General features: G+C 39.6%; 1 protein-coding gene across 2 annotated transcripts in view; it reads right to left on the bottom strand.

Annotated features, from left to right (window-relative positions):
* musk (muscle, skeletal, receptor tyrosine kinase) overlaps positions 1 to 21,797 on the bottom strand; it is a 35,006-nt gene that overhangs the window by 5,157 nt on the left and 8,052 nt on the right. Inside the window, exons 5-16 of one of the 2 annotated variants that reach the window (XM_054744206.2) lie at positions 21,583 to 21,724; positions 21,356 to 21,480; positions 16,303 to 16,458; positions 15,573 to 15,592; positions 15,180 to 15,197; positions 14,604 to 14,867; positions 14,329 to 14,522; positions 14,091 to 14,114; positions 13,884 to 13,972; positions 3,695 to 3,857; positions 1,760 to 1,946; positions 1,477 to 1,671 (exon numbers count right to left, since the gene is read on the bottom strand). In XM_054744206.2, the coding sequence (XP_054600181.2) occupies positions 1,477 to 1,671; positions 1,760 to 1,946; positions 3,695 to 3,857; positions 13,884 to 13,972; positions 14,091 to 14,114; positions 14,329 to 14,522; positions 14,604 to 14,867; positions 15,180 to 15,197; positions 15,573 to 15,592; positions 16,303 to 16,458; positions 21,356 to 21,480; positions 21,583 to 21,724 (1,577 nt within the window). Of the gene's footprint in view, positions 1 to 1,476; positions 1,672 to 1,759; positions 1,947 to 3,694; positions 3,858 to 13,883; positions 13,973 to 14,090; positions 14,115 to 14,328; positions 14,523 to 14,603; positions 14,868 to 15,179; positions 15,198 to 15,572; positions 15,593 to 15,865; positions 16,198 to 16,302; positions 16,459 to 21,355; positions 21,481 to 21,582; positions 21,725 to 21,797 lie in introns of those variants that run through there. The other variant, XM_015976472.3, reaches the window with a different exon arrangement.

Below are 21,797 nucleotides of genomic sequence, written 5' to 3'. Positions count from 1 at the left end.
ACCAATTCCTTAAAAAGCAGAGTTCATTGATTGTGTTGGTAGAAATGTATTCTAGCGGCACATGGGACAGCGTTGCACCCCTCGGTTGGTCAGAAACAGCACTTGACAGATATAAAAAGTGGGTAGGCACTCTATACCTGCTTATTGGCTGGTAGCTGCTTTCTGTGCCAGTAGCTAATATAATAGCTAGCAGTTAGCTTGTTCAGTTTGCTGACTGTCAATAAAAAACACAAGAAGAAGTTTGCTTTTCAGTCCTGGTGGAGCCTGGAAGTAAAAGTCAGACTAATGTTTTGTCGGTGAAGTAAAGAGCTAAAACCAGAGTGAACATCGACACGGCCTACACTCTTTTGAGGAAGCTTAAAGAGGCTCTGAAATCATGGGCTGATGGTGCCATAGAATTTTTGCCTCAAACATATTTGCTTGCTTCAACCTTTATAAATACACTGCACTGCAAGTCATTGTAACCAGCTCAGTGACCTAGTGGTAGAGGGTCCGCCCTGAGACTGGGAGATCAGGGTTTGATTCCTGGTCGGGTCATACCAAAGACTGAAAAAAATGGGACCCAATGCCTCCCTGCTTGACACTCAGCATTAAGGGGTTGGATTGGGGGGTTAAACCACCAAATGGTTCCTGAGCGTGGCTGTGTCTGCAGCTCACCGCTCCCCCAGGGGATGGGTCAAATGCGGAGAACAAATTTTGCACACACAACAGTGTGTGTGACAACTAATGGGACTTTAACTGTATGCTGTTCTTGTGTGCTAAAATTGTAATATTCTGTAATTTATTTGAAAATTGCTGGTGAAGGTTTTCAGTCATCCAGGTCATGGTAATCCAAAAGGGTTGGAATAAAGGCAACTGAACTTGTTTGGTTTCTTGAAGACGTGACTCTTCTCCCATGAGAAGCGAAACGTCTTCAAGAAACCAAAGAATTCCAGTTGCCTTTATTTGAACCTTTTTGGGTTATTTGAAAACTAGTAGAGTTCAGTGTTTGCACTGGGGGACACCTTTAAATTTATTTAAAGTTCCAAATCTACTCAGGCAAACCTTGAACACTGCTGGGAATCCAGCTGTTGACAGATTAATGACATTTTAACAATAAAATATCCCTATTACCCAGGTTTGCTTTTTATTCAGATGAAAGAATTCAGTGTGTGGCATTTGTGTCCTGCTGTGAGAAGGGTCAAGGGCGTCTGGAATTGACTGCCGTTACAGCTTTCCCTGTGAATTTGTTAATTAGCTCTCAACATGACCAGAGGTCTTGTTTAGCTATGATGTCCTCTCCCCTGTCCTAGGCTTGCCTCTCTTCTCATCATCAGCCCCATCATCATGTTGGCCTTTGACAGAGAATGAAACAGCCTCAATGAACATATTTTTTGAAGGCAGTAAAAATCTCTTCTCCACATCTTGTTTCCCAATGGGACAGATACAGGGCATGTGTAACTTTTTCCATCCAATATTTTCTACGTTCTTTCTCACCTGGCTTGGAAAACCCGTCCAAAGGCACCCTCTCCAATGTCTCTGACATACTGGATGTTATTCCGAGGGTACTCCAGAGCCAGCAGCTTTGAGTTCAACAGCAGGGGAACTCTCTGGTACATGGGATTGGGGTGAAGGCGGTCCAGCAGGAGCTCTGATGGGAGAGCACTCATTGTTGGGGTCTCCATCTCTCTTCTGATGAATAAAACAGTGAAGGGTAGAATGATAAAATTTATATTTAAAAAATGTGTTGCGAATATCTAGCAGTTTTCCTTTTCTATACCTTTTCCGGTTTCTCCACTGCTTCCTCCTCCTAAGGCAGCCAAGGATGATGATAGTGAGGAAGACTGCAGTTGCCATTGAAGTCAGGACAACAACAATTACAGACATCGAGTAACCAGGTGATGAAACTGAGGTTTTGGGAGGGTAATGAGGAACCTGACGATGCACTGTCAACACCGGGTTTGGCACTGGCAGAAACAGTAACAGGAAGTCACCATGTCAAATGCAAAGGCTGGTTTGTCAGTGCAATACTTGAACTTGTTTGTAACAACATTTTCACCTCATCTCATGACTGGCATACCACCACTCATCATATCTAATCTCAACTGAATTATTTCGCCTTCAGCCATCTCATGTCTTTTCACCTCATCCTGCCTTGCCTCATCTCATTTTAAGTAATTTTCTCTACACATCTCAGATTAATACATATACCGTAAATCCTCTAATACAGGCCTGTATTCAATTAACGGACGGGTATCATATTTTGGCCGGTGCCGTAGTCGATGGAGGTGAATAATGGCCGGTCTCTTATTGTGGCCGGGTGGAATGTGGTAACAAGCAAGTAGGGGGGGCGGTTGTGTCATCGTCTCTCTTTTGATTTGCCAGTGATAGACCGCGAGGGTAACTTTAACCGTGCGGAGACGATGAGGAGGCGAGAACGTGCGCTGCAGAACACTGGGGAGCAATAGGGGCTGTATGAACTAGTCGACTTCACTATAGTGACTTTTTATGCCTGTCATCGACTAGTCGCTGTCACGTGATAATGACCGGCAAGATGCAGCCCTCGGAAAAGACAGCAGCCTGCTGTCAGCAGGTGACAAGCTCCTGCGCTCAGGGGGGCAACGCGCTGTGCCAGAGCGTCGGTACTGACACCCGATCGTTCATGTCGGCTCATTTCCTTTAATGTTTTCTGTCTTTTATTTGCGCCTGATGCATTTCGCTGTGGAGCGGGGCGCATCACCTTGTCATCCGGTGACGCACCGATCACTGATGCGGCCACCAAGCAGCGAGCACTCCGCTGTTTTTGCGGTCGGTAGATCTTTTACAACTGCAGTTCAAAGGTAACTCATAAGGTGAATATATATGAACCCAGGTAGCAGTTTTTTCTTTAGGACTGAGAGGAGATGCAGGAAGATAATAAACAGGCAGGACAGAAAAATAGTCAAATAAAAACAAGTTAGTTTTTGTACCTGGTGGTTGCAACAAACAGACACCATTGAAGGTAATCAGAAGTGAGGAACAGAAAATGAAATAATTATTTTAATGTTTAGAGCAGCAGGAACTCCGAGAGGCTGCAGGCGCATCAGTGAGTTTGCGGCCGCTGCGCAGGGGGAGGGGGGAGATGGCTGAAACAGAAACTACCGTTGTTAAAAGAAATGTGTTTAACTTTGAAAATGTGGCGCAATTTTAATTGTCAAAAACTTCAGCGAGCCATTAGTTCATTTTGCTCAAATAGAAATAGAGGCCTGCCTCTAATTCTGGCCCTCCTTCCAATAAAGGCCTGGAGCTTGATGAGCTTGAGTCAAATACAGGCCCGGGCCTGTATTAGAGGATTTACTGTAATCTCACCTCCCCTGACCTTACATTGTCTTGTTCATTCTCATCTCCATCCCTATCTCATCTCATCTCATCTCATCTCTTCTCAATCTCATCTCACCCTATCCCTTCTTATTTCACCTCATCCTGCCCGGATTCATTTAATATAATTGTACTTCTCATAATTGCATCTGAGCCCAACCTTCATTCAATTTGTGAATTAACCGAAATAACAATTCTATAAAAGTTCCAAAAGTCTGTGTTTAGTCATTTGAATGGTGGGTCACACATTTCATTCAATTCCCTGTGCCTTTCTCTGAAATCTATTTACATAATAAATGATTCCCATAAATTTGAATTAAACACAACAAACAAGAACACATAGCACTTGATGCTGCACCTGTTTCCCCACATTGAGGCACAGCACAGTACTCCCAGCGTATGTTGGGATCAGAAGTGTAACACCAGGGCTTGTCACTGATTCCTCCAGGGTTCCTGCAGTGATTCTCCGAGTTCATCAGCTCTGGAATGACATCCACAGAGAGCCGGTGCTGATGAGGAACCTACAGGAGCATGATGGTGATGAGAACCATTGTTTCTCATGAAAAAAGCATGTATATGTATGAGCGTTTAAAAAAAAATTCAGACGACATGTTGGAAAAAAGTCACGTCATGGAACGTGCTCAGTTTTACAGTGTAGTTTGAGCCTAATAGCGAGGTGTGATAAAATGTTCTGTTGTGGACATTAGGGAATTTCTCAACTCAGTCTGCAATTTAGACTGCCAACTTAAATATCCTCTTGTGCCATAATAATCCAAAAGTGATGATCAAATCCATCCTGGGACACATGAGCTGAGAGGGCTGGGTTCAACATGTGTTACTTCAGCTGAGGGTGTCAGGCAAACAGCTCACAGAGCAAACGTCTGATGGATCCCAGACAGCCTGTTGTTAATAACAACAAGTGATCAAAAGAAGATGAAGGGAGTCAGCCTTTTGTCACTGCTTATTAGAATTCACATACTCCTGGGAGGAAGTTAGATTCAAATCTCCTTTTTCACATTTAGCATCCAGCCATGCATTTAACTTGTCTACCTCCAAAGGTTTGGCAGAACCATAAAAATGTTAGAATAATACATATTTACCACATTTCCAAACATTTAGCATATTATCAAAAACTAGAAAGTTGCTTTTGAAGAAAAAAGGAAGTTACAGCTGCTTAAATAAATATTAAATGGGCCAAAAAAAAATCATAGATGATGTAACAAACTAATCTAAAACACTTTGTCACCTTATTACATTAACCAGCTTGGGTTACCTCACCAAAGCTGTAACTAAACTTGATGAGTCACACCTAATGCTGACTCAAACTGAACACTGATAGGACGAGAAACGTGTAAATAAATGTGTCAGCCTCTTTGAAGCAGGATCTGGTGGCTGTTTGACTCATTTGATGAACTTCCTGAATGCAGCTGTGATCTGGGTGGGTCATAAACACATCAAGCTCAGGAATTACTCGTGTAATATTTTCCATTTCTGTGCAGTAAAGCATACATTATCTCATACCAGTTTGTCTTTGTGAGTCAACCTAAAACAGCAAGTCACACTGGACATAAAACATTTGTTTCAACTGTCTTTATTATATATGTGCATTTATGTTTTTAATGTTACAATATAAAAGAAAATTGATAAATAGTATTCAATTAAATCATCCTCTTCTACTCTGTTTCATAGTAATTGTGTCTGCCCTGTCCTCTCAAACCCCAGTGAGTCGTGACAGATGGCTGCTCAGTAGAGGTGTGAATCTTCACTAGTCTCCCAATTTGATTCAATAGCAATTATTGGGTCAACAATTTGATTTCATGTGTCAAAGCATCGCAATTATTTCAACTACATGTTTTCATCGATAAAGAGAAGATGTCAGATATTTTCTTTTAGAATTAAAAATGTGTCTGGCACAACATGCCGTCTCCCCAAAGCTATTAACTCACAACAGTCCATATAGGACAATGTGTAAAAGGGCAAAACATTTTAAACATGTAGGAAGATTTATCAAAGTAAAAAGAACCGTGTCCTCATTTAACAGTCGCACAGGCTGTGAAAAACTCTGCAGATGCTAACAAAATCTTAAAACATACTGAAAACCTACAGGACATGTCCAATAAATCCATAAATTAGCTTTTAATGTATTTGAGCAGCTTTAGAGTCAAATACTTATACCACAGTTCAAGGGTGTAAGAAAATATAACATGAAATGAAATGTTTGGCTTAGTTTTTTTTAGTTTGAACCCAATGGTCTCATGTTAGAAATGTTGGAGAATCAAATGCTCCCTTTAGTCTACCCAGCTAATGGATCTCCTTCGGATAACTACCAACCTTTCCACTAACCTGCCCTGTGGGGCTTTTATCATCTCCTCATGTCATGGTGTCTCTGGAGGAGCAGATGGGAAACAAGACAACTTACAATGAACCAAAGCTTCCTTCAAGTTTTTTTTAAGTTGATTAACATATATTTGTCATTATGAGAGAAAATAATAAAGTGTTAAGTGTCATTTTCTCTTTGACTCTTTCTCTCCTGTTAACTTCTCTGCAACCCTAAATAAACAGATGACTAGATGCTGCAGCCGCTGTCACTCATCCCCACCCCCTCCCCAACACTCAGTCTGACTTAGTTCGACTGAAACTGACCATTTTAAGCACTTCAAAGAGAAATAATAACTCTTGTTTAGAGGTATGTCCTGTGCTCCTCTCTGTGATGTGAGCAGAAACTCTATGCATGTCTCTCTCACTTTTCGAGTGCGCTGTGCAACCCAACCTGCTCTTTTAACATAATTCATCGGCCCAAATCCGACTGAACCCATCGGGCTTGCTCAGTTCAGGTTCATTCTCAGGTAGGAACTCCACATGAAGGCAGACCAATATTTCCTACTCGGTAAATGTGGAGGACACGTCCCAATTTGACAAATTTGGATGCGATGGTGGAGCTGTGGTTAAAAAAAAAATTGCATTCCACTATAATCGATTATGGCATTCTTCTTCTATGATGAGGAGTCATTTATGTCCGCATCTCAATGCATTGATTATTTGATTATATCCACTGGAGGTTTCTTCCTATTAAAGGGAGTTTTACTCTCCACTGTTGCTATGTGCTTTTTTTTAGAATGAGGATTGCTTTAAAGACGCTGGCACTAGTCAGTGACTTGATGCAATCTACTGGGTTTCGTTTTATAGGAACTAAATCACTAATTGGCTTAATGAACTAAACTCAAGTGGAATGTTGGTGTTGTGAAGAGTAGAGACGACTCCTGTCATGATTTGGTGCTATATTAATAAACCGAGTTGAATTTGAAAATAAATGTTTCAGGTTAGCAGATACATTTCAAGTACAAAACACAGCTTACAAATGATTTTATTCCTGAAGAGAAAATCTGTTAAACCAAACTGGAAAAAGTAATTGCCTTCTTAACTTAATAACTGGTTGTAACTCTCCTGGCAGCAAAATTAGCAATGGAGAGTTTGAGAGAACGGGTAATGAGCGTCTCACGTCACCACTGAAGAATTTTTTTGCCTTTTCTTTTTTGTAGAATTGTTTTAATTCAGCCACCCTGACGGTCTTTCCAGCATGAACGGCCTTTTTAAGGCTGAACATTCTCAGAGAGAGCAAAATTAATGTTTCTATTAACTAAAGCAAGTGGTCCAGGTCTCCAGACCACCACACTGCCACCACCATGTCTGCCTGTTAGTATGATGATCTTTCTGAAAAAATGCATTCAAAACATTACACATTTGTCTCCTCGGGGCATTAGGATGAGGTGTTGCTTTTTGAGAGATGTTATAACTGAATTTATGTTTTCAGATCAGTTCTATTGAAATTATTCTAAATCCTCCAGATCTGGTGTTAATCAGGTCTGGGTGCAGCTAGTGAAACCGAACGTAGCTTTCCAAATGAAAATCACTGTTTATTCATGATTTTATTAAAAGAAAGTATTGTTTTTTGTAGAATTGGATTAGTTTATATAGATTTATTTTATCATAATTTTAAAACTGCAGTTTGGAATCATCTATGTTTCTGTAATATGTTTGCTGGCATTAACTACTCAATTGTGACAAAAAACAATAACAGAATGAAATGGGGGTGGGGGGGCATTTACTTTTTCACAGCTCTTTAGAGTTTAGTTTGACTCATCAAGATATGAAATAGATAAATACTGAAGTTTAAGCAAAAATGCCCGCTTGTGGTTGGCTGCTGTTTGAAGTCTGTAAATTAATAAATGGCCATTGTCCTGAATAAATATATAAACATAATTTTTTTGGGTTGTTTTGTTTTCAAAATCAAGTTACGAGTGACAGAATTCAGACTCAGAAGAATGTCAGCCTTTTCTGTCTCACATCAACTCTAACTCACATCTAGTATAGAGTCCGCCAACATCTGAGTTGTGTTAGAGGGCAGTTATTTCCTCAGTTGAGTGAATGTACACCTATAGTGGTGAACTAAATAGTGTTCTCTGGAGTGTGTGCCTGTCTAACATATGCGTGTGAGAGCTAATTGCTTCCAGAGGCAGGATGTGACATGAGGAGCTCCTCCCACTCTGCTGACCTGGCATTAACACACACACACACACACACACACACACACACACACACACACACACACACACACACACACACACACACACACACACACACACACACACACACACACACACTCTGCACAGGAGAGTAGTAACAGCTCACCCAAAAAGACCTTCTCTCTGAGCACAGCCATAAAAACACGAAGAGGCTGTTGGGCAGCAGCAAATGTTTGTTTCTCTCTGTGTGTGTGTGTGTGTGTGTGTGTGTGTGTGTGTGTGTGTGTGTGTGTGTGTGTGTGCGTGCGTGCGTGCATGCGTGCGTGCGCGCGCGCGTGTGTGTGTGTGTGTGTGCGTGTGTGTTCACTTGTCAGCACTTCTACTGTGTGTTTTAGTGGCTGAGTTTGAAGTCAGGGATAGCTGATGAACAGTTTATCATATTTATTTATTTCTAGGATGGCGGCACCGTTTTTATTCATTCCTCAAAGCCAAACACAAACGTTTTAACATCATCTGCATTTCTTTTCAAATGGGTTCATAGATACTGACAAAAAATCAGTTGCCATTTGTGCTTGGGACTTTCTGCTAGCCCTTAACCTTGACATATTTGTAGAAATCTTTATTTTCAGTGCTGATGAAAAAATCAGAAGTAATTTTAAAACTGACATGAGACTTGGGTGATAGTTGGGTGCTGTTACCGCCCACCTAATGCAGAAGTGAAATATGTTAATTTAATATGCGAAATGATTGACAGAGTGTGTGATGTGGGTAATGGGAGATTTTAATATTGACTGGAATAAAACATCATGTGCCATCAGAAGTATATTGTTAGCTAGTACACAAACTTGTAATTTGAAGCAGATGATCAGCAGCCCAACTAGGATAAGTTGCAGGGCTGATGGATCAGTATCAGCCACTTGTATTGATTTAATTTTTACAAACGCACCAGCGAAGTGTTCAAAAGCAATAACAGTACCGGTAGGCTATGGTGATCATAATTTAGTAGCAATAGGCCAAAAGACAAAAATGCCAAAATCTGGTCAGAAGATCATTTTCAAGCGGATCTTAAAGAACTTGAAATGGAATAAGTATTACATGGATGTAAGCTGCATTGATTGGTTGATAATTTTGAAAGAGATTGATCCTAATGAGGATAAGAGTTTTCTGTAAATTATTAACACCTGTCATTGAGAGACATGCACCAATGAGAAAATTAACTGTATTAACCATGAGGAACTCTAAGGCACCCTGGTTGGATGAAGAACTTAGAGAGAAAATGACATTAAGAGAGAAGGCAAAGGCAGAAGTGATAAAATCAGGAGACACAATGAGGTGGGAATCTTATAAGAAACTGAGGAATCAAGTCACCAAATTAAATAGAATAAAAAGAAGAGTGTTTATCAAAGTAAAATTGATTCTGTAAAAGGGGATAATGAAAAAATGTGGAATACGATTAATGAATTAATGGGAAGAAAGGGAAGGCTAACAACATCTTTTTTAGAAGCGGACGGGAAAGTTCTCACCAAGCTGAGAAAAATTGCGAGGAACTTTAGCAACTATTTTAGCAATACAATTCAAAAATATAAGGGAAGGACTTGGTTTTGTGGATAAAGATTCATTTATCTGGTGAATTATTAAGAGAGAAAATTATGGCAAACAAGACACGTAAATTTTCTTTTGTGACTGTAGATGCAGATAAAATAGCAAAATTACTTCAGGATGGTAAAGAAAAAACAGCTGGAGTTGATGAATTGGAGATGAAGTTGTTAAAGTCGGTAGCTGATTTAATTGCAATACCTGTAGCTCACATTATTAATACAAGTCTAGGAGCAGGTGTTTGTCCATTGGAATGGAAAATAGCCTAAATAATTCCCATACCAAAAGAACAATAAAGAACCAGTTTCTGGAGAAAATAGCAGACCCATTAGTTTACTACCAGCTCTTGGTAAGATAATGGAGCAAGTAATATGTGAACAAATTCAAGAATATTTCTGTATAAATGTACTGAATTCATTTATATCAACATGCATACAGGAAAGGGCACTCCATGGCTACTGCTCTTGCACAGATGACTGATGATTGGAAGACAGAAATAGATAATAAAAAATTAGTTGGTGCATTGCTTTTAGACTTAAGTACAGATTTCGATGTACTTGATCATGATGTGTTTTTGGATATGTTGCAGTGCTATGGATTTGAATCGACTGCCAAAACATGGATGAACAGCTTTCTAACAGATAGGAAAAATATAGTATATTTCAATGGAAGTTATTCTGATCAAGTAGTGGTGAGCTGTGGGGTGCCACAAGGGAGCGCTCTGGGACCATTGTTGTTTTCAATCTTCATCAATGACTTACCTCTTAAGTTTACATCAAGCTACTATTACAATGTATGCAGACGACTCCACAATTCATACCTCTGCAGATACAGATATGGATTTAAACAGGATTCTAAATGAGGAGTTAGCAGTAATGGACACATGGATGACAAGAAATAAATTAGTTTTGAATTTAGAAAAAAACAAAGTGTATTATTTTAGGATCTAAATATTCCTTAAAAGAAAACTCAAGGTTAGTGCTGATGGTAGGTGACACAAAAATGGAGCAAGTCACGGATGTTAATTTATTGGGGGTAATAGTAGATAACCAAATGTCATGGAATAATCATGTCGACCAGGTATTGATGAAAATGGGAAGAGGGACTGCTGTAGTTAGATACTGTAGGAAGTCTATGTCTAATCAACTGCTAAAGCAAGTAGTCCAAGTTTTAGTATTGGCATATCTGGATTATGGTTCTGTAGTCTGGTCGAGTACATCGATGGGTAACTTGGCCAGATTACAGGTAGCTCAGAATAAAGTGGCTCGTCTGGCTTTGCAGTGTTCCTATAGTACTAGTATAATTGTAATGAATTCTTGTCTATCATGGTTGTATGTGGAAAATATTATGAAGTATTCACTTTTGTGTTTTGTTAAGAGAGTGGTGATGACCAAAGTACCAGAGTTATTTTACAGAAAATTTCTATTCTTCTCAGATATACATCATCATTCCACTAGGCAAACGTCACTCTATAGGTTTGTGTTACCAAGGTGTCGAACAACTTTAAAACAAAAAACTTTGAGTAACAGAGCAATGGTGGCTTGGAACACGTTACCTAACTTTCTAGTATTGGAGGGTAATTTAATTACTTACAAAAATAAGTTAAATATATTTTTGTTGACACACAAGAGCGTTAGATTTATGTATTAGTTATGGGAATTGTGATTGAACATGTGAAGGAAATGTCCAAAATGGCTGAGGAAGCTTTTGCCATGGTTTGTAATTATTGTGTAATTTGAGCAGATGTTTTTTTGTGTTTTTTGTTTTTGTGATGTGAGAATGTTTGAGTGTATTTTATTGTAAATATTGGTTGCTGTATAGTGGTGTAACGTCACGTAATGGCCTGGTTTTAAGACTCACAGGTCAGATACACAGCCTGGGTCACCTTGCCCTGGCTACTACTCCAATCTGCAATAGAGTCCTTCACAGGAGATTTAAAGTCTGCTACCACCCCTTTAATCTATGCAGCTGTCTGCTTATCTGACTGCTATTCCATCCACAGCAAGAAGAGGACATTTCATGAAAAAAACCATTTAAATAAACTCTCTTTACTACTAATCATCAAGGTTCATTATAACTGTGTTTACTTACTGAAATGAATTATTATTCTTTGGTTAATAATTATTAATGATAATCAGTAATGTGACAAGAATCATGTGCACGTCGTCAGCTCACACAGGTCACAGTAACTAAGTTAAAGGTAACTTGCAATCACATGACTTTTCCCATAACTCCTGAACTTTCTGTCTTCAGGGAGGCGTGTTTCTGAGGGTTTGTTAAATCTTCCTTCTACATGTCAAAACCTGATTCATTAGAAATGATAATAGCCATCTTTTAAACAGAACTCTCGTCATTTGCGAGTGAGTTCTAGAGAAGTTGGGACGGCCACCCACACTCTCTTTAACCAAACAAGTGATTTCTGTCACGGTGGCAAAATTGCTCCAACACAACATAACGATACCTGCAGAACAAAGCTGTTTCTACGAGATTCCTTAAGAATCTGCAGACGCAAACCAATTCCACCTGTGTGCCTGCGGCATCTCTAGGACCGGAACGAGTCGGTACCATCGGTCTTCCCTACCGGACCCAGTACCCTGAGGCTGCTCAACATCCTCCCCTGACCTCCGGATCCACGACGTGGGTCGCCTGACGGTGAGGTAGAACACAGATTACGTCTGAATGCTCTTTAACAAGAACAACTTAGCTTATTGACAAAACCAAATTCTTTCTTCACCCGGAACGCGTCCTCTCTTTAAGATACACGTTCTAATACATGCATCCACCCGCAAACAAACACACTTCACCTTAGATTCATCCAAATAAACAGGGTTGTTTTTATTACCAAAGCTTTTATCAATTGTCTTTTATAAATTGCCTTTTAAATTGTCATGTTTAAATTGTTTAGTAATAAATTTCTTAACCTTTTTAAACTTGACTCTTTCTTGAAATAAACACCGAGTGGGTGTATATTGATCACTGAACAAGTAAAGATCTTTAGATCTTCTGAATTAAAAAATAACTTTTGCTAATATTTAAATCTTTAAAAATAAATAGTATAATCTTTTGATTAACATAGACCAGGCAAGTTGGTGTATTAATTTATATCTATTTCATATATATATATATATATATATATATATGTGTGTGTGTGTGTGTGTGTGTGTGTGTGTGTGTGTGTGTGTGTGTGTGTGTGTGTGTGTGTGTGTAGATTTCATTCGTTAATTTGTTTGATCTTCTTAGGAATTAAAACATAAGCTGATAGCAACAGCCTTTAATTCCTAGATATGTAGCTTATTAACCCTACAGTGGTGTCGGACCCCAGGAAGAATAGTTGCTGTACGAAGCAGCAGCTGATGGGGATCTAATAAATAAATGGAATGAAATGACTCAGTCCTTTTTGTTGAATCTGAAAGTTGTTTTTGACCCAAGGTGCAGTAATAGGGTGAATAAAGTGAAGCCAACAAGGAAGAACAAAACAGAGCTAACTCTCATTGACTTCCATGATAAAAAAGCCAATTTCACAGCAGCAATTAACATGTTTACAGCCTGGTTCAAAAAACCATTTTAGGTTTAATGGATCTAGTTTACGGTCATGACAACTCTGGGGAAGGTGGGTTTTTTGTAACACTTCTGTTTAGGTGTAAATAAATGCTTGAAATTATGAATAATAAGGTTTAATTGGCAGGTAGCATGAGCCGTCAGAGTTAGCGCAAGTAGCTACCTCCGGGAAAAGCCTCAGCCTCATTCTTGCGTTAAAAGTGTTCAGCCATTTCCATTCTCTGAACTTTAGTTGTGTCCTCTGTGTGTTTATGTTTGACGCCCAGCTCCGCCACCCCACCTCTGCCAGAGCCCCATTAATCTCGGACTGTGGAGAAGGAGCAGATCAAGCCTGGGCTCACTCATCCCAGCTTCGATCGATGAGGTCTGAGGCTGTGCTTGTAGTCTGTGGAGCTCTCTGACGGATACCTCAAAAATGCTGGAACTTAGTGAGTTGATGTGTGCTTCACGTTAAAGGTCTCCAATCACTTTTTTGGACTGAAAGCACCCACAAACCTCAGTTAGCTTCGGTTAGCTCAATTAGCTTGGAGCTTGGAGCAAAACTCATATCTTAAGAGCTTCGCTCACAGCTCCAAATCATTGCCCATTTTTGTATTGTCCAGGTGTGTCCAGATGTGTGATCTGGCCAAGATACTTAGCTTCAATTTCAAGCCTCAGACACCTGTAAGTGATGTCACGGAGACTCAGGGGTTAGTAGTTTGCCTTGTAACATCATGTGTGGGTTGCTAGTTGGAAACAAGGTTCCATCAGTCATGTCTTTGGGATAGACACCACTGGTGGTGGTCAAGGAGACCGGTGGCATCGTGTACGACTGCTTCGCCTCGGTCAGTGTGCCCAACTGTGGCTACAATGTGCTCATGTCCATTTTACCTGCTGACTCCAGGGTTGGCATGGTTTCCCAGACCTGGTGTGATTCACACTGCCTTGGTAGAAACGCCCTCGATCATTGTAACAAGTTGCTGTTAAAAACAAAAACAAGAACTTAGATACATTTTATAACGGTCACTGTTGGGTTAATGATTATTAAATCGATGTGTGATATTTGGACCATATTGTTAGGCTTCATTCTACACTTACTTGTTATTTGATCTTTCTTTAAATCTGAAAAAAAAAACAGAGACACTTATAGATATCCATAAGCAGGGTAATAGAGAAATTTGAACAGGTAAGTTTTTCTGTACAACCATATTATCGGTTCTTTCCAAACCAGGAAAAGTTCTTTCAGTTGTTCAATTTTGAGTCAATTATGGTTCAAACAGTGCACATGTATGGTTTAAAATAACTAAAATAACTTCCTCAGTATGATGCAGCTTACCAACAAAAGGAATATACGTGCAAGCACTCGGGCTCGAGCGAAGACTTGGTAAAACCTGACAGCTGGGCAGCAGTGAAACAGACGAGTGGGACCTCGTTACAGAACTCAAGAGCCCAGCATGAATGGATCCAGTTCCCTCCAGAACCAACCACTCCTTATGGCAGTATAGCTCCTTCACTGCCAAGCAATGTTCCCTGTTTAACAAAGGAAAAATCAAAATCATTGAACCCTTGGTTTCTTTGTCATTTCTCCAAAAACTATGGGAATTGTGGTACCTGCAGACGGGTTTAGGGGCAGGTCCTAAACCTGATGGATTGCAGTCAGGAAAAGAGGAGTGACACAGCAGTGAGCGAACAGCAGGGCTGCAAAGCCCACTGAGTCCTTCAAGCTCCGCCCACCAGCTCTGAACCAGGTACTCCTGCATGTCCTCGGGGTCCGAGAGGGAGGAGTTAAAGAAAACTAGAGCATCGTCTCGCAGGATTGTGCGACAAACGTCTCCACGATACGCACTACAGTAGCCAGTAACGTCTTTGTAAAGCCTGTGGAAAGGAGACACACATTAATCGCTCTTAGAACAAGAAGATATTAATTGTTACTTGATAATTAATTTGGTATTTTGATTCAGGTTGTAGTTTGCATTTTATGCAATAGATAAACTAAAAGCTGGAAGGACAAACAAAGCAAAACAAGTCATTTCACCTGAAGTAACCTCTTTAACATGGGCCAGATGTTGATCATGATGACATGGGCTACATCCTGTCCATTGGACTTCCTCTCTGCCTCTTGAATGACCATCTATCCAACAATTTGCATAAACCTGCCTGTTTGTGTAGCGGACTGTGTATTTTTGCCCCTTGGTTTGTCTGCTTCTTTGATTTCCCTTATGTTGCCCGTTTTTCCTCAAGCACGGACAAGCTTTGCATTTTCCCTGTCTGTCATTTTGAAATCATTGTCTACCTTTTTGTTGTACTTCCAGACCAACCTTCTGTGTTGCAACTTTTACAAACTCCAGATGTCACCTCTTGGGGAGACTAATACTTCAAAAGTCAAACCCTTAAACTAAACCTCTGGATGTAATGTTTGCTCTTTCTTTCATTGCCTGTCACTGCGATTGTGCAGCCCAGATGTACTCGTAATATGATGAAATACTGTTAAAGCTAACATTTAAACCTTTGCACGACTTGTAGTGAGTTGTAGTTCACTTTTCATCCAGCATCCAGATGCAAATTTCTTCTGTCCCTCACTCTCTGTGTCTCGTAGATGTCTCTTTTTTATGTTACATAGTCCGGATGTGGTAAATTGAATTGTGTTGTGGTTCACATTCATCATACAGGTCAGTAAAGGACCTGTCTCATTTACAATGTTTCAAGTTTAAAGGCATGACTGTAATGTTTAAATTCAGCAGAACCAGTGAAGGCAGCACAAGTGTGTTTCTTTAAAGTTAAAGAAAAGTAATCGAACCAGACAAACTGGAAATATTTTTTGATTCAGCAAATTTGACTTCACAGAAAAAAGCAACACAAGTGTTTCTGCTTACCTCCACTCTACAGGAAAGTGGCAATCCCCCGAGTAGACCGTGTGAATGAGCACCGGCAGAACATGCAAAAAAAAGAAGAAAGAAAGTTGACACATAAGAATATGTCCGTTAAACAACAGGAAAACAGCCATGGTGCTTCTGTTTGAAGGCACAGACTGTGAGGGGACTGAAGCTCAGTGTACGTGGCCTTTAACGGGTGGCGTGTGTCTGATTGGTCTTTTTGTGTTGTTTTTTGAAAAGACTGTAATTGGGGTGGGTAAGGACCAGCCAACTGGGGATGGCTACAAACAGTTGAAACAGCACAAAAGCTAAACTAAACAACAGCTGGCACAACACAAAGAACGGGTCAAAACAAGTCACCAAGTAAAGAAGCGTGACTATCCTTTAAACATTTGATTCTTATGAGAGAAACAGAATTAAAATTCCACGCTACCTGCAACAGTGACTCTAGCACTTGCTTTAACAGTGTTGGCCCCGGCGCTGTGTTTATTAGAGGCCACACATGTAAACAAAGTTGGTTTGTTTACTTTCACTGTCAAAATGGACAGAATCACCTCTCCTACCAAGGTTTCTTCTACTGAGGCTCCAGAGATCTGAAAACAAAATTACACAAAGATGAAATAAACTTAAGGTACTACATCATTTCAAGTACAAGAACTTTCCCATACAAAGTATTGATGTAAGTACTGATAAATGCACTTTTTTTAAACATTGATTTACCTCTAAGTAGCTGTGATATGTAACTTTCACAGCTGTGTTTGTATCTTATGTTGGATCCAGAAGCACCACTAGATGGCACCTCTCTATTTTATGTCATGTTAATCTTCTGAAGAGTGAAAACACAGAATAATGCTCTGGTATGACACAGTCAAGCACGGATGGCTTCAGTAACGACGTGCAGTCCTATAGAGATAAAACAAATCATCCTTGTGGAATTTACTGGCTTAGTGTCCTTTGACTTTCTCAACAACCCAACTTTTCAACTGAGGAGTGTATTTCTCTTAGTTGCCTCTGTTGCTTCTAACACTCAGATCAGACTGTTATGGCAAAAAAAAAAACATGCTCATGTCTCAACTAGCGTAGGATTCAAAGAATGACATTTTCTATAAGGTGCACTAATTCTTGTTTCCAGGTCTGATACTGACTGTTAGCTAATTTAATTGAAAAACAATATTTAACAGGATGAAAAAATGTTTCACTTGGGTTACTTTATTTTGGTTTAACTTGAAAATTAGTGATCTGGAAGTAAATACTTCTTCATGGAAGATCTGTTACTGATAGGTTTAGGATTAGTTTGAATAAAACCTTAAGTTGCTGAATATTGGCCAAGTCTAGTCACTAATTTTGAAAAGAAATGTTCAGGCAGAAACGGCAACACATTTAAACACAACTGCTACATAACTAAAAAAGTGCCTGGAAGCCTAAAATGTGGGCAAATGTTCTTACGAGAGATAATATTAGCTGTCTACTGTCAATGTCGGCATTTAAATATGATATCGGAGAATATCTGTATTGGTTTTCAGTCTTTTTTATGACACAACTTTTACATATACACATTATACATGAAACTATTCAGCTACTTCTCTCTCTCAACATGTTAAAATACAACAGATCTGAGGTAAATACTCTGAGATGTCTTAGTTTATTTGGCACAACTTGTGAAACAGAAATGTGCCCTGTGTAGTGAACATACGCTATCCTCGCAGCACATAGCTATTAGTAGACGGGTAACAAACAACAAAAGAATCTTCCCTCAAGGCTTGATTTTCTTATCTAAAGATCTTTATAAATGTTTTAACATCATAAATATATTATTAACTAATAAACACATTTTAGCATCATGCTCAGGGAGAACGGCATTCAGCTGCTGTTGGAGATAAAATAAATATGGCACTTTTTCTATTACTAACTTAAATTGAAGTAGTTGTCATTTTGCACAGAAAAGGATTAAAACGTAAACATACATGTTAGGAGATGTGTGCTGTTAGGAACCTCACATGTTTTAGTTAGAGAGGGGGACACAGCATATATCAGTGTTCAAGATCAAGATTCAGACAGTGTATCGGTATATCTGTTATAGGTAAAAACGACAATTAGGAGCATTATTTTACATGAAATTTAGCTTAAAGCATTTAAAAAGAGAGCCCAGTAGAATTTATGGGAACTATCTTGCATCAAGCCTAATATCAAACTAATAAATGAGTGTCTAATATTTAACTTTAAATTTTGATGACATGATAAACTCTAATCCTTTGAAGGACATCAACATTCCCTGACATTCACAGGGTGTAAGTACATCCTATTTAGTTAGTTGTTTTTGGATCCTGGATTCACACTTACATGTATTTATTTATAACAATGAGATATGTGAGCGTCTGAAGTGTGTGTGTGTGTGTGAATGAGTGAGCTAGGCTAGGTGCCGACATGTGACTATGTCTAAATTTGAAGTTGTGTTTCACACAGCCTGTTTTTAGGATGTGCTCACTCCTGCCCCGCTGAAATTAATGACCTTAACAAGCTGTCAGAAAATCAGCTCCCACAGTCATTTTAATCAGCACACACACAGATACAAAAAGCATTTACAAACGATGTGGGCCTGTGATCACATTGTAGCGCTATAAAGCACCAGACATTATGTAGCAAAAATCCACCAAAATAATCATTATAACAACTGTCTGTTTTCTCTATTCTTCCAAAGTTCTAACCAAATACATAGACATGTTGTGCGTTTGTACCAATTCTGTTTTAAGAATTTGAATTAGAATACCTCTGTTGTCCCTCAGTGGGGAAAACCGCATTATTGCAACAGCTCAAGGACAGAGGATAGCAGAGTAACACACAAAAGATATTACACAAGAGAATAATTGTAAATTAAGATAAACAAGATAATTATTGCACATAATAACAATGTCTAGTTATCAATTAGCACTTCATACCCTGGACATAGTTCTGACTTTTTACTAGTGGGGGGACACAACCGGCATGAAGACCTGGGGGGATCTTCACAATAAGTAGGCTATACAAAAATGTAATATGAACTGGGAAACAGGCTTCAACACAAGCAGTTGTTTTCCGCTTGGTTCTAGTGCTCAACCACTGTCTATTTAATTTAGTGCAATATTGCTTTTGGACAGTGCAGGGGACAAAAATTGACTTTGGAAAAAGTAGGGGGACATGTCCCCTCTGTTCTCCCTCAAAACTACGTCCACTACAGCATAGTGGTCATCTTTGGGTTTTCTTTGGTAAAATGATAACGCCAGTCCCCCATTAAATAAAAATAATCCCACTGAGCCTGATAACAATGTGTATTGTGAGCTAATTGCAAAACAATCCTTTCCGTCCTCTCTCACCATGATGAGAGTTCCCTGCTGTTTATGACGCTGACCCCACAGCCAGTCTGAAATCACTTTAACTGGTGTGTGTGTGTGTGTGTGTGTGTGTGTGTGTGTGTGTGTGTGTGTGTGTGTGGATGTGGGGGGGGGGGGGGGGGGGGGTCTGAGTGAAAACAACAGACAGACATAGACAGCTTTGGATGAAGGAGTCACTTCTTTCACCATTATTACAAGATAATGAGGTCATACATTTCAGCCGAAGTAAGTTTCCGAGTGTTTCATATTTTCTGTTCAGGCGCCTTTAACAAACAATCTCTCAACTGGCTAAATCCATGTAATCTTTCTTAGTTAATTTATTTCAGTTTATTAGATTTAGGCATTTCACTCAATATTCAGGCTGCCACAAACAATTATTGTGATAGGCGTGTGATAATCACCAATTATTTTGGCGAGTATTTAACTAATTGGATCATGCATGATTTGTAGCTTATAATACCAGCATACAACTACTTTAATAACTTACCATCATTAGCTTCTAACTTGAAGTGTTATTTCTAAGTGTTATGTGCTGTCTAAAAGTCAAGACAATTAGGATAATAGCTAATTCAACAACTTTAATGAGCTTTCCAACTTGTAGAAAATAAGGGAAGGAAAACAAAGGCTTAAGAAAACAAAAGATAAATGCTAGTGTTGACTTAAGAGAAACAGTTTTTTTTAACAAATGTAACTAATGTAATAAATTAGTTTGAAACGATACAGCAAACAGTACTGCTGTTACAATTATCATTACAAGTAGCTGAATGTTAATGTTAATGTAAGCCGCTAACTAGCAAATTTGCTGAGCAGCAGTTCAGGAGGTCAAGCGGGTTGTCCAGTAATTGGAGGGTTGTAGGACTGATCCTGGTTCCTGCAGAGAATGCTACTGTGTCCTTGGGCAAGACACTTAATCCACCTTGCCTGCTGGTAGTGGTCAGAGGGACCGGTGGCGCCAGTACTCGGCAGCGTTGCCTCTGTCAGTGTGCCCGAGGGCACCTGTGGCTACGATGTAGCTCATCATCACCAGAGTGTGAATGTGTGTGTGAACGGATGAATGATACAGTGTAGTGTATAGTGCCTTGGAGTCTTCTGCCTCTGAAAGGCGTTATACAATTGTGGTTCATTTATCATTACTGTGCTTAAAACAATTCTATCCTGAGATAGTGAGAGTTGTCTTTTTCATAATTACAGTGCCTCCTTGCAGAGGACATGGGTGTCAATGAGCAAATTTGTGATCAATTAAAGATTGTGTTTCAAAGCTATGATGTTGATGGTAACTAGATATCATCCCAGGGGAACCTCCTCAGGGAATATTTACTCATATGATAAATGACCTGTATCTGATTAAGCACCTTCTAAGTTTATTACCCCACCCCAAAAGGTGATTAACAACACAAAGAGTCATCCACCCATGCACACACACATTCACTCACTGCTAGTGATGAGCTACAATGTAGCCACAACTGCCCTGAGGTACACTGACAGAAGCGAGGCTGCCGAGCACTGGCGCCACTGGTCCCTCCGACCACCACCAGGAGTAAGACAGATAAAACCCAAGGAAACTGCAACAGATGGGGCTTTAACCTGCAACCCTCCAGTTATGGGCCAGGCACTTAACTCCTCTTTACTCTTCAGCTTTTCAGTCTTGTCACCAAACCTGCAAGAATTGTATTTTTCAGACCAATAGAGATCCTAAGACTAAAATTAATTTTAATGTGTACAGCTTGTCCATATCTGTCCACTCATACATGTGGTTGCTGGGGGGGGGGGGGGGGGGGTGCTTTTCTCTGGCAGTCCTTGGGCATTTAAGCATGGTACACCCTGGACAGATTGCCAGTCCATCGCAGGACAACACAGAGACACACAGGACAAACAACCAAGTAAAAACAAAATTTAGAAAGACCTATCAACCTGACAGTCATGGGAGGAAGCCGGAGTTCCTGGAGATAACTGGTGCATGCACAGGAAGAACATGCAAACTCTTTGCAGAAAGATATATATATATATATATATATATATATATATATATATATATATATAATTTTTTTCCCAAACCAAAACTACATCTATTGTAGTTAAGTAGGTTTATTTTAGTAGTTGAGTAATGTACTTGGATGCTCACAGTATTTCCATTTTCCAGCCAGGTGATGGTGGGGATTGGATTCCCAGTGGCATTACACTCCAAAGATATCTGACTTCCATATTCTACCCTCTTTTCCTTTGGGACTCGCAGGATTCGAGCTGGAGCTGAGCAAGATACAAAACCACACACAAGCGCAAATAAAACTCAGAGACTGAAACTGCAGTTGGTTAAAATAAAATGAACATGTACGTTTCGAAAATAAACACCTTGCACTTCAATGGTGACAGGTTTGGAAAAGGCTAAACCAAAGCTGTTCCTGGCCACACAGCGGTACTGCCCGGCGTCGTCCTTTTGTATGTTGTTGATTTTCAGCGCCCCATAATCAAGAATGGTAACACGGGCACTGATCTGGAAGACATGTTTTCATAAACGTAAATCTGATTTCAGAACTGGAAATCACCAAACTTTTCTAACTGTGTAA

This window comes from Nothobranchius furzeri, chromosome 6, assembly GCF_043380555.1.
Source record: "Nothobranchius furzeri strain GRZ-AD chromosome 6, NfurGRZ-RIMD1, whole genome shotgun sequence".
Lineage (NCBI taxonomy): Eukaryota > Metazoa > Chordata > Actinopteri > Cyprinodontiformes > Nothobranchiidae > Nothobranchius > Nothobranchius furzeri.
This window is presented reverse-complemented; position numbering and strand designations above follow the sequence as displayed.